Here is a 13188-nt window from a genome sequence, read left to right as displayed (position 1 = left end):
TGTCCACCCATATTCCCACCCAACTCCCTTTCTCTCGGCCCCTGTGACTCCTCTGTCAGGTCCCCTTACACCTGAAGTAGGTCTATACGCTCAATGAAGACCTTCCTTGAGCCTCTGGAAATACCCCCACTTTCTCTAGGGCCTGGTAAGCCTGTGGTTCTCACCTTTGGCTATGGAGAGATTCTTACATTTTCCCAGGCCACACCTTCACTGGGACCCTGAGGTCTGCTCTCGGGCGCCATTTCATCTTTCACTCAGCCTGGAGGCACAAACATGTCTGGCAGAATGGCAGTCAACTCTATTGAACGGGGGTCCTTGAGGCTCCTGCATAGCCAAGTTTAACTGCCCCCCCAAGTGCTGTCTGTGAAGAGGCCTGGGGGCTGCTTGGAGGAGGAGGGGCCTGGACAGTGACAGGCACTCCTGAGATCTTCCCACAACGTGAAGTGGTACCCAATACCTCTTTCCCACTGTTCCAGCACAAGGTCTCAGCGTAGGGCACGCTCAGGAAATCTGTGGAAGGGTTTCTTGCAAAGGATTGAGTTCTCAGAGTAAAGGAGGTGCCAGGGCCAGGAGCCAGATTGTCTGGGCCAAGTTCACAACTACGTTTCCATCCCAGGGTGCTATCTGGATTGCAGACATGGGCTTAAAGGGGTCTGTGGGGTTGGTCAGCCCAGCCCGCTTCATTCCAGAACTGTCTGCCAGCAAACCTCACAGCACTCAGAGCCATTGCAGATGTGTCAGGGGCCAAAGCCATATGTAAAAGTGTGATCAGACACACAAGATGGAATCTGACCCTGGGATTTCAGGCCTAAGAAAATTGGAGCCCCAGTGTCTCCTGCATCCTCTTTCCAGCCCCTATCAGCTTTGACTGAGCTTCCTGGGGCTCGGTATTGGGATAGGGGGAGCCCTGAGCCCACAGCAACTCTCCCAGGCAATGACATGCTGCCCCCATGTCAAGGTGTCCACTGACCAGTTGGTGGCACATTAGCAGGTACCAGGATGGCTCTGCAGACACTGCTAGGGTGAAAAATGCTATCAGGAAGGCTCTGGGGGAGCCATGCCATGCCTCAGTCCCAAGTTGGTGGGACAAACCTGAAGCTGATACCTGGCTTTTGCTGACAGTCCTGAGGTTGCTATTCTTTGGGCCAGCAAGCTTCCCATGCCTCAGTTTCCTCATCTGCACATGGGCAGCCACAACCATGTCCCAATGTGGTTGGATGCCTCTGAAGTTTCTTCACTCTGTTACACAGGGCTTGCACATCGGGGGTGGGGCAGTTAGGGAGGCTGTGTTCTCTCCCTCAGACTACAGATGCCTTTCACATCAGAGTCCAGTGGACTTTGCTGTTGCTGTTTTGGTTTGGTTTGGTTTTTATTTCATGATGTTGTAAAAGCCAGAGGCATTCAGTAGAAACCACACTGCAAGCTTTGATCTTTCCCAGGCTGGCCATGTGTAAGAGCCTCTCTGACAATGTTGGGTAGCAGAGAAGGGAAGCATCCAGGCTGCAGGCTTGGCCTGCCAGTATCTTCTGCATCCATGCACTCAATGAGTTGCATTAAACAGTCAACACTTCCTTGTAGTATGCGCTATGTAGATGATTTTGCGAATGATAGTTAACAGGAGTGTGCTGAGCACACTTGAAGATGACTGGGCTCAGCTCACGTATTCTGGGGTGTTCTTCAGGCTGGAGTATTTTTGGATTTTTTACTTACAATATTTCCAATTTATGATTAGGTTTGTGGGACCGTAGCTCACTGTCAGCAGAAAAATATGTTTGGTGACCTGCCTGGCCCCATCCTTCCTGCACTCCTACCTCACTAGTTGACCCCCCCCGTTTCCCATTTCATACTCAGTTCACATTCCAGAATTTTTCTGAATGACACCATGGCCCTTAAGATGTCCTGTGTAGTAGAGAGTCCCTGTCCCCAGCTGATCCTGGGAAGGCTGATTAAGATGTCAGGGCGGTGGGAATCAAGGCTCCCTTTTGGCAGGTCCGTGAGCAGCCACTACTCTATGTGACTTAAGTCACAGCAGACTTCCTGTCCTCCGGAACAGGAACAAACTTTAGGACAGGCCTCTCCTGGAATCTCCAACATACCTCACCCCTGCTCAGAGACCAGGCTCAAGTCTGTGCTTGGTGGTGGGTGCCCATATTTCCCCTACTTGGCCTCTATTTCCCTGTATACAAAGTGGAAGTGTTGGACTTTGTCTCCAGAGTGATGAGGGGCCACCATGAGGTGCCCTGCAGGTTGTCACATGCAAACTCGTGATTGTCATAGAGCATAAGATGCAACAGCCACAGGCCCTTCCCTGAAGGCAGAGGGCAGTCTACCGAGTGGCAGAGAGATGGCCCTGGGCAACATTGGCTTCTCTAGGATGCTGCCTCTGAACCCATCCTCTCATTTCAGGACAGGCATGAGCATCATCCCTGGCCCTCTCCACACACATAGAATCCATGCCCCACACACGTGCAGGCCCTGCCCTGGGTCGGGACTTGCAAGTGGCCTCACTGGCAGGGCCAGGAGACACCTGCCTGGAGGAAGTGCGCCTTTCTCATACCTGGGCGTGATGTTCCGTTTAGCAATGGGAGCCATGTGTGAAAGCAGGGGCTCATGATGGGAGGGAGGGGGAGAATGTGCCCCACCAGCGAAATAATTATAGAATATGAAAATAGCTTAATGAAATCATTTTTAAAAAGAGAATGTGTGCAAACACACAGCAATTAAGCAGCGGATTTGCAAATAGCAATTTTCCAACTGTGTTCGCCTTCCGTGTTTCTACTTGCCCGGTTTTAGACTCTGGGCTTTTAATTTTTAATTTGAACGGATGAAGATTAGAATGGTCTCAGTGTGGCTAAAAATGGGGGCGGGGAAACAAGACATTGGACAGTTTGGATAATGAGCACAAGGAAGTCACCTAGGGGTGCGTCCTGTTGTGGGGAGGGGGATACTGTGAGTACTAGTGTCCCCTCCTTATCCCCTCCTTCTTCCTTCACACCCTTTCATAGGAACCAGATCCACTAGTGTCCAGGCTGGTGCATAGACATAAATTCAACCACCCCACCCCTCCCTTTTGCAATGGCAAGCTTGACCAGAGAGGAATGCCTGCTAGCTTAAGGCCACACAGCCTTCATGTCTGGTACCCAGAACACCACCAAAGGCCCCCGACAAGCATTGTCAGCTGCGTGCTTGGCTGTTGGGCCTTTAGAGTTTTATGGTGACCTCTCTGTCACTGGATCTGGCAGCCTTTGAAGGAGATAGCCTTAGGCCCAGTGGTGGCCAAAAGGTTCCACCATTGACCTGCCCGGACTGCTTGCTGGGCCCTGAGGCAGCCTGTCTTGTAGTTTTCACACGTGTCTAAGGGGGTAAATGTCACTGCCTTTCTTTGCCTGTGTTCAGGGTCCCCTAAGAGACAGTTCCAGCACAGATAAGCGGAGGTTCGTGTAGACAGGCTATGGCATCCCTCCTTCCTTCCTTCTGTCCAGCCCACCCTGGCCTGGGGCAGAGGCTGTGACCTGCAGCCTTTGCTCTCAGTGTCGCTGCCCACATGGCAGCTGAAGCGTTCTGAATCATCAGTGACCCCTGGCTGCTGCCAGCAGACCCTCGGCCAGCATGGGGAAGGGATTGGAGGAGCTCCAGCCACTCAGGCCCTGAAGTGGCTCTAAGTGTCCCTCAGCTGTTTCCTCTCAAAGGCAACACTGCCCTGGAGTTCAAGGCCACTCCCTGCTGCACAGCAGATCTGAGGTCAGCCTGGGCTATGTGGACTTGGTGGGGTTTGGTTTAGATGGTTTGGTTTTGTTCTTTGGAGAGAAACACCGGGGGTTAAAAACACAGCTCAAGACACCAGGTGAGGCTGCTGTGTTCTCTTCTTGGAAACATGTGACAGTCCCTGTCCCTTTCCAGTCTCATCTTCTCCACCTCTGACAAGTGGCTCAGGCCACTCCCCTGCTCCTACAGACCAAGCAAGAGCCAGACCAGCTTTTCCTGGATGAGGCCTCTGGCCCTGCAGAGGGGCAGCAGGGTCCTCCATCTCTTAAGGTGACCCCTGCCTCATCATCCCCATCCCTAGCAGGAAACAGAGTGTTCCAAAAAACAGGTGCTCATGTTTTGTCCTCTCCTGAGACTGCCATTGTCTCCTTGAGCTTCTTGAAGCATATGTCCCTTGGACACCTGTCACCATTGTTGGGTGTGTCTGTTTGAGAAGCAGATGCCCATGGGAATAGTGAGGGTCAGCATGGATAGAACGGCCCACTGGGAAGGCACATCCAGGCCAAGATCCCCCACAACCCACCTTATGAGGACCCATTCAACCGGTGCCTGTGCAAGAGATTCAGGCCTAGGACCAGTGACAGTTGCCGAAAGGTGTGGGTACCTGCAGGTTAGAGACATTGTCACAGGTTTTGCACTGACGGGGCCCTCAGAGGCCGCTGACTCCAACCCTCAGTGTGTCAGAGGAGGAAAGTGATGCTGACTCCTGAGCTGGCAGCCCAGGGCCCCAGCAGCTCAGAGCAGTGGGGGCTGAGCCCAGGGTGGGACTCCTTCTCAGAAGAAGGAGGTGGCACAGAGCCCAGGGTCACTCCCAGCTCGATCCCATCTCCAGCCTGGCCCTGTCCACAGCAAGGGCTGTCCTGACTCCCAGCCTACCCTTCTCGAGAGGAGCCTTCCTGAGCAGTGTCACTTGGCTTCCGTGTCACCTGTGGTGCCACTGTCTCTTCCCACATTCCAATCCCTTGTCTAGTTCAAGTCACCATGTGGCTGCCCCTCCTCAGGGCGGGCCCTGCCCCCCACAGTCTGAGCTCCCGATTTCTCCTGACATAGCAACACAGCGGCAATGACAAATCCTGTGTGGTGCATGCTGCCAACAGGTGCCCTCTAAGAGGACCGCACATGGCACTCAGCCGGCCCACTGGGACAGAGCTTTCCAGGTGTGTTCTTGGCCCTCCCAGGCCTGCCCCTCCCTCAGAGGCACTGCTGATGTCGTCTGTGTCCAGGCGTGAAGCCCTGACAAAGCATGCTAGGAATAGGGACCATGTGAGTTGTGCAGGCTCTGCTGGTCACAGAACCAAGAGACAGGACAATGATGTGGAGGAAACCTAAGCATATGGATGAGACGGAGAAGGGAGGCTCCTGCTGAGAGGCTCCGGCCACAGCACATTCTAGAAGATGCAAAACTGGCAGTCATGAAAAGATCGGTGCTGTCCAGGGCTGGCGGTGAGGTGGGGAGCAGGCTGAGGCGGGAGGGTGTTTAGGGCGATGGAATCCGTTCTGCCTGAAGCCACATGTCTGTCATGTTAAGTCTGCTGGGCTCTGGACAACTGCACCCCTGGGGCAAACGTGCCTTCTGAGGCAGCAAGGGGCTGTGTGTGGAGCCAGGGGCACAGGGAAACTGGGCTTACCGCACAGTTTTGTGGTGATCTGGAAACTGCAATAAAGTGAAGCCTATTAACTAAAACTAGGAGCAGGTGAAATTAATTTTAATAATGATTTTAATTAACTCAATATATTCAGAATATTAGTATGTCAATATGTAATCTACATAAAACTGACAATGAGGTATTTTACATTCTTTCTGGGCCTTGAGCCTCTGAAATCAGTGTTTCAAGGTTTTCTTGCCTTTTGGCCAGATGGACCATATTCCAAGAACAGTGACCTCAAGTGACCAGAGTCTGCTGCATCGTAAAGCAGATTCAGCCCTTTCTACCCCTTCCTGTTCCAGCCTAGTTGCCCCGACCTGGCTGTTGCCCAGAGCCCACTCCTCCCATCAGCCGATGTACTTATTATGCTCCCACACATACTCCAGACCCAGGTCAAAGCCCCACTTTGTGACAATAGAATGGTGCTACTTGATGGCCACAGCCTAATCCTGGAACCTGTACACATGTTTCCTACTTGGTGGAAGGGACTTGGCATGTGGGACTGAGAATTCCTGGGGGTGACTCTTGGGATTGTCCTCTGAGTCCTGAGGACCAGGAGAGGAGGACTTTTGTCCAGAGGTGGTTGATGTTGGGATAGACGCAGACTCTGGGGACAGATTTGTAAGACAGAGGCAGGCCACAAGCCCTGCATTGGAAGGAGTCTTCAATGGTTCTTAACCTTCCTAACGCTGCGACCCTTTAACACAGTTCCTCCTATTGTGGTGACCCCCAACCATAAAATTATTTCGTTGCTACCTCAAAGCTGTAATTTTGCTACTGTTAGTAATTGTAATGTAAATATCTGATATGCAACACCCAAAAGGGGTTGAGAACCACTGCTCTAGAGGGCGAAACACGCAAGACATAGGCTGTCTCTCAGCCTGCAAAAGAGACCAACACCTCCATTTTAGTCCCAGAAGCCTCATGTCTGACTTCTCTGAACTTCCTGAGACCACCATGTTTTAAGCACTGTGATGTGAGAGCTTCTTACAACAACCACAGGACACGCACGCCCTCCTGAGGAAGGCTGCCCGTGGCACTGTGCCCCCTCCCCGCCCCCACTCTAAGCCTTTACCCTGCCCAGGAGCACCTCAAGGCACGTGGGCAGGAAGGGCCTGGTCAGGGCAGGGAGAATCTGGATGGAACGTGGGGGTTGGGGCAGTCGGCAAGTCAGGCTAGGTTAGGTGATGTGCAGCCAGGGACTGTGGGTGTCCTCGTTAACTTCCCCTCTGCGCTTCCCAGGGTCCCTTGGACCTTCAGCTACGGTGCCTCCTTGTCTCCCCCACCCAACTCTTCATCTTTCTGTCGGACTCTTCTACCCCTCCTCTATCTCTGCCTCAGTGTATCTCTCTGTGTCTCTGCCTCATCTGTCTGTCTGTCCCTCCTCAGTCTGTCTCAGTGTCTCCTCTTTTCTCTCTGTCTCACTTTCTTTCTCTTCCCCGTTGCTCCCCCATCTGCCTGCCTGCCTGTCAATCTCTCTGTCTGTCTGTCTGTCTGTCTCTGTCTGTCTCTGTCTGTCTCTGTCTGTCTGTCTCTCTCTCTCTGTCTGTCTGTCTCTGTGTCTGTCTTTCTCTCTCTCTCTCTCTGTCTCATATGTGTGTCTCTGTCTTTGCTCCCCTCTCTCTTTGGAATGCCACACCTGTGTCCTATGGCTGCTGTGTGATGTTAAGGAACTGTAAAGGACCCCTCCACTGTTCTGGAGGCCCCAACCCTGAGAACAGGTGGCATCTTGGAGGTAGTTCCTTTAGGGAGCTGATGGAAAATCTGTTTCCACATCCTTCATCTCTCAGGGGCTATAGCACTCCAGCAGTGACCTCTGTCTTCATGTGACCCTTCCAGTGTGGCCTTGCCTTATCCTGATGACATCTGTGTGATGTACATTTCACTCTTGTTCTTGGCTGATGGGTATTCGAAAATACTGGTCAACCGGAGACAGGTGCCTTTCCCTGGCCAAGTGGGGGCAGGTGCCTTTCCCTGGTCAACCGGAGACAGGTGCCTTTCCCTGGCAGGCACAGTCCCCCTTCCTCCCTCAGGCCTCTGTGTATATATTACTTTGTCCATGCCTGTCTGTGACCCAGTGCTCCCATTACTCCTGGGACTCCCTGGTCCCTGCATTCCTCTTTCAGTGGGGTGCATTTTGCTACCTTCCTTAGCATGTGCCAGCCTCTCTCTGGACCACAGGTGTCCTTGAGCTCTCAGCTCTGGGCAGCTCCTGTAGTGAGGAGGATGGAAAGAGGCTGGGGTGGCTGGGCTGAGGCCGAGACAGCGGTAGCAGGAAGGAAGGGGTGGGATGTGAGGGTCTTGGGAAGGGCAGCTCACAGCATTAGGCTGTGAGCTCTGAGCTTATAAACAACCGTGTTTCTACGGGTCTCTGGGCCGTGTGGATCGATTTCTGCTAATGGGGCCTCTCACTTCCCCTTTACCAATGAAAATCAATTCTCTGCGGTTTGGAGAGCAAATGTGCCCTGATTAGACAGTAGGCACATGGTGTCATCTTTGTTTGCTTGCTCCAGTCCTCCTGGGGAGTCCTGAAGAAGCCAGACCTTGGGGACCTGTGGCCACCAAGTCCAGTGATAGTAAAGGTGATCATCTTCCTGGAGCTGCTTCGCCTGAAGATCTGACGGTTGGGTGGGGAGCGAGCGCTGCAAGAACAGTGAGCATAGACTATGAAAGCTCCCAGCCAGCGGGATTTACACTAACGTGGCTCAGGGTCTCACTTCAGCCCCGGAACAATACGCCCTGGCCTCCTCCAGCCTCTCGATAGGCCAAGAGGAGGGAAGATGCTGCTGAGGCCACACAGCAAGTACAGGTAACAGCAGCATCACAGCCAGGGGTTAGGCTCGGGCAGCACTTGGTGCTGAGGTCTTAGGCAGAAACATCGACCAAATCCAGAGCCCCTACCTGGCCCAACTCCCCCAGTGCTCTTGGCATAGTCTGCAGTTCCCATACATTTTAGATGCATCTTTATTGTGTTTAATTGTGTATAGCTGTGTATCTGCGTGTAGTTGTGTATCTGCATGAGGGTGTATATCTGTGTGCGGGTGTGTATCTGTGTGCAGGTGTGTATCTGTGTGTGAATGTGTATCAGTGTGTAGGTGTGTATCTGTGTGAGGTGTGTATCTGTGTGTGGGTGTGTATCTGTGTGTGGGTGTGTATCTGTGTGAGGTGTGTATCTGTGTGTAGGTGTGTATCTGTGTGTGGGTGTGTATCTGTGTGAGGTGTGTATCTGTGTGTGGGTGTGTATCTGTGTTTGGGTGTGTATCTGTGTGTAGGTGTGTATCTGTGTGTGGGTGTGTATCTATGTGTGTGAGTGTGTATCAGTGTGCAGGTGTGTATCTGCGTGTGGGTGTGTATCTGCGTGTAGTTGTGTATCTGCATGTGGGTGTGTATCTGCATGTAGTTGTGTATCTGCATGTGGGTGTGTAGCTGTGTGCAGATGTCTATCTGTGTGTGAGTGTGTATCCATGTGCAGGTGTGTATCTACATGTGGGTACATATCTGTGTGTAGGTGTGTATCTATGTGTGTGAGTGTGTATCTGTGTGCAGGTGTGTATCTGTGTGTGAATGTGTGTCAGTGTGTAGGTGTGTATCTGTGTGAAGTGTGTATCTGTGTGCAGTTGTGTATGTGTGTGGGTGTGTATCTGTGTGTGGATGTGTATCTGTGTGCAGTTGTGTATGTGTGTGGGTGTGTATCTGTGTGTGGATGTGTATCTGTGTGTGGGTGTGTAGCTGTGTGCAGATGTCTATCTGTGTGTAAGTGTGTATCCGTGTGCAGGTGTGTATCTACATGTGGGTGTGTATCTGTGTGTGGGTGTGTATCTATGTGTGTGAGTGTGTATCTGTGTGCAGGTGTGTATCTGCATGTGGGTGTGTATCTGTGTGGGTGTGTATCTATGTGTGTGGGTATGTATCCGTGTGTAGGTGTGTATCTGCATGTGGGTGTATATCTGTGTGTAGGTGTGTATCTGCATGTGGGTGTGTATCCGTGTGTAGGTGTGTATCTGCGTGTGGGTTTGTGCTCATGAGTGCAAGTGCCCAAGGAGGACAAAAGCACCATATCCCCCAGAGCAAGAGTTGCATACGGGAGCTGGGAATCAAACTCAGGTCCTCTGGAAGAACAGCAAGTGTTCTTAACTGCTGAGCCAGCTCTCCAGCCCAAGTTCCCATGTTTTAATGAGCTGTCATAGGAAGCCATTGTGACTTACACTTCAGTGTAGAGGTGTTTCCATGGTCTGGTGTATCCATGAATCACAGCACAGGCCTCAGCATGTCTCCCTCCTGTTTCTAGAGGCCTTAGGGTTTCAGTGCTCAGAGAGCTACTGGGACCTTCCTTCCACCTGCATCTCCTCATTTTAAGGCTGAGGAAAGGGGCTGGGTGGGACTTAATGGAGGTGGTGTGGAGTTATTGGCCTGTTCTCCCATGGTGAACTCAGTGGACCAGTTCCTGGTGGCACAGGTCCTGGGATCTGACTCCCAGCAGTTACCAGGTTTGTCCCTGCTATCCTGTGGTCCTGTGCTCAAGGCAGGGGTCAGCCTGCACCTGGATGCTCCTGGTGGCCCTGAGCTTTCAGAAATGGCAACGGATGAGTGGATGAGAGCATAGGGCCTTGGCTCAGTCAGTGGCTGTGCTGAATGGACTGTGACTTGAACCTTGTGTCAACTGAGTGGTCCCTCATGCAGGACCCTGTCCCCTTGGTGCCTACCGCTCATCTATGTGATAAACAAAATGGAATAGATCTTCAGGGTTTTGTGACACATTGTAGAGATGGAAGGATCCAGAAGTTCTGACTTCTCAGTGGGGCGGTGGTGGCACATGTCTTTAATCCCAGCACTTGGGAGGCAGAGAGGTGGAGCTCTGAGTTCAAGGTTAACCTGGCCTGTAGAGTGAGTTCCAGGCAGTCAGGTCTCACAGAGAAATTCTGTCTTGAACCCACTCCCTACCTCCCCCCAAAACATTCTGACTTCTGGTTCTAACTCCAGATCTGGGCTGTACACTTGAGCAAACCAGCTATCTGCAAGGGAACCCAGGTTCCTCATTTGCATTTGGGGTGGGGCATGCTTCCCCTGGGAAGGTGGAGAGAACAAAACTTGTTATCTCAGGTCTGCCAGTGTTGGCACCATGATGCTGTAAAGCCTACCTCTGAAGGACACGTATTGACAATTATCTCTGTTCCCATAGGTCCTCAGATTTTGGGACAACATACACCAAGATTACTCTCCAGCCTGGTGTCACCACTGTCATTGACAACTTCTATATCTGCCCAGCCAACAAGAGAAAGGTATGTACATACCAGCCCAGGGTGGCCAACCCTTGGGATCTGGCTCTCCATGGCTGCCTGTACCACTGGACTGGTTCTACTTTGGAATCATGGTCTGGTGTAAGGCATTTGTCCCTCAACTCTTGTTGCTTTGGTTCATTTTGATGAGTGTATTTGAAGCCATCAGCTGGGACTTTGGAGAAGGGCCTTCCTGCTTATCTAGGGCACATCCATCTTCCCCTGTCCTGGAGGCAGCCTCCAGCAGACAGGCAGGGAGGAGAATCAGCAGAGCTGGCAGCTGAATCAGATCCACCTGGCTCAGAGTCCTGGCAGCTCTGAGGCCTTCTCTAGGGTGTCATCTCTGGGGCTGGGTTGGCTCCATGTCAGAGCATTGCTTGCTGTCTCTTGATCTTAGTTACCGGTTATTGCTTCCTATCTAGATGTAGAAGAGAGAGGATCATGGTAAAGCCCCTCCTGCAGATGTGTGGCTATTTATTGGCCCATCTGGAGACCCCAGCATGAAGTCAGCATGCTGGACTCAATCTAGAGAATCAGTCTGAGGTCCCAGGAGGGGACTCAGACAGAGCAGAATTCAAATCCTGCTTCACTTCTCTGTGCTTTGGTGTCTCTGTAGGAAAGTGGGGTGTAGCCCACATCTTACAGAGACTTGAATGAGCCCTGTATAGTGCTCCCTACAAGATCAGTATCTGTCCCAGAGGTACTTGGGTGGTGGCAAAAAGAGAAATTCTAGCAGTTTTACTGGCTACAGGCCAATGCTCACAAGATGAGGTGGGACGGAAATGGAGTTTATTGAAGGCCTCGCCTTGAGAAGACAGGGTGCTCTCATCCTCAGATTTCCATGCTAGGCAACTCACACCATGGGCCAGCTTTTATTGGGAGGGGGAGAGAGGCATGGGGCAATGGGCAATGGGCATAAAGACTACATGCTGGGTGGTAGCTTCACCCATCCCATCGCTGCTGTGCTGTCTCTACTCCCAATGCCTCCCCATACATCATGACCAGACTTTGTCATCAACCCTGACCTCCTGGGGCACTTGTATGCTTCGTGTCAGCTGATGCACAGAATTAAGGAGCAATGAGATCATACTCCTATGGGTCACCAAGTGTTTCAGGTTCTAAAAATTAAAGAAATGTCATTTAGAATGTAACCTATTAATCACATAGTCATGGCTTTGTGTTTGTTTGATTGTTTGATGCTGGACAAAAAGAGGGGAAACAGCAATTCTGCCAAGGGCCAACCCCAGAGACGCATCCCTGTTAGAGCTTGGGGCCTGTGTTTGAGCCTCCCACAGAGGGCGTGGAAACACAGGATGGTGCTACTACAGGAGTACACCATGTACTCTGGGGGCTATAGTACTGGTGAAGGTTCAGGGGCTCAGAGAGACAGGTCAGCCATGTGGGAGGACAGGAGCCTGCAGAGCCCTCCCTGGACTGCAGTGGAGCTCAGTTGCTTGCACAAGATTTAGTTTTACTTTGCTTTTCTATGTACAAGTTTTTGCCTGCATGTATGTATGTGTACCATGTATATCTGGTACCCATGAAGGCCAGAAGATGACATCAGATCCCTGGAGTTACAGGTGGTTAGGAGATGCCAAATGAGTGCTTGGAACTGAACTCAGGTCTTCTGCAAAAACAGCCAGTGCTCTTGGCTCTAGTCCCCTCCACTGCTTTTTCATGGCGTGCCATCTTGTCTGCTAGAGCAGGTCATCTGGTTTTGTATCTTCCTCTCCTTGACTTCTGTTACCGTGAAAGCTTCCTCCTGGACAGAATGGGAGCAGAGGTTGGAGGACTACTGCAGAAGACAAGGGCACCCTTGCCTTGGGGCTTTGCAGCTAGGGAGGAGGAGGGTGAGTTGGTGTTAGCTTTCCCTGCCTCTTCCTAGACCTCTCTCATGCCTCATACAGACAATCTCACCCCATCCACAACTGTCCACATAATGAGGCATTGCTATCGCATTTTCCAGGGTAGAAAACGGAAAGGAAAGGTGAGAGTTACCCCATCACACACCTCATAGTAGGAGGCCTGGGTCTGAAACAAGCTCTCCTGAGTCTAAGCTAATGAGGCAGGGCATTGTCCATGCTCAGGGCAGCTGTGGGGACCTCTACCTGCCAGAAACCCGGAGTGCATGGAAGGAGCAGGGAAGACCCCTTGCCTCCCTGCCTGCCATGGGTCCTTCCTGCCGTAGCTGTGATGGTGTGTGTGTGTGTGACAGAAGTGGCCTTTGAAAGTCAGACTCAGTGAACAGGGCCATCTTCCCAATAATAGAGCAATTCCCAAGTCATGTGTGTTCAGCCACCCCAGTGTTGGTGTCCAGGATGGTAAGCTGCCTACAGGGCAGCCTGCAGGCTATGTCCATATATGGAAGGAGGAGGGCAGGGGAAGCTGGGGCAGAAAGAACCAAGAGAGCCTCAGATTCCTGAGGGTAGGGAAGGCTTCCCAGAGAGGTTGGGTGGGGAGCAGTGAGGTCAGGCCTAAGGTTCCTTCTTGGACTGGGACTT

General features: G+C 51.9%; 1 protein-coding gene across 3 annotated transcripts in view; it reads left to right on the top strand.

Moving 5' to 3' along the window:
- Sorcs2 (sortilin related VPS10 domain containing receptor 2) overlaps positions 1-13188 on the top strand; it is a 366206-nt gene that overhangs the window by 214666 nt on the left and 138352 nt on the right. For all 3 annotated transcript variants that reach the window (XM_040746982.1, XM_040746983.1, XM_040746984.1), the window contains exon 3: positions 10591-10690. In XM_040746982.1, coding sequence (XP_040602916.1) covers positions 10591-10690 — 100 coding nt within the window. The remainder of the gene's footprint in view (positions 1-10590; positions 10691-13188) is intronic.

Source organism: Mesocricetus auratus, unplaced genomic scaffold (assembly GCF_017639785.1).
Source record: "Mesocricetus auratus isolate SY011 unplaced genomic scaffold, BCM_Maur_2.0 Super-Scaffold_100006, whole genome shotgun sequence".
Taxonomy (NCBI): domain Eukaryota; kingdom Metazoa; phylum Chordata; class Mammalia; order Rodentia; family Cricetidae; genus Mesocricetus; species Mesocricetus auratus.
This window is presented reverse-complemented; position numbering and strand designations above follow the sequence as displayed.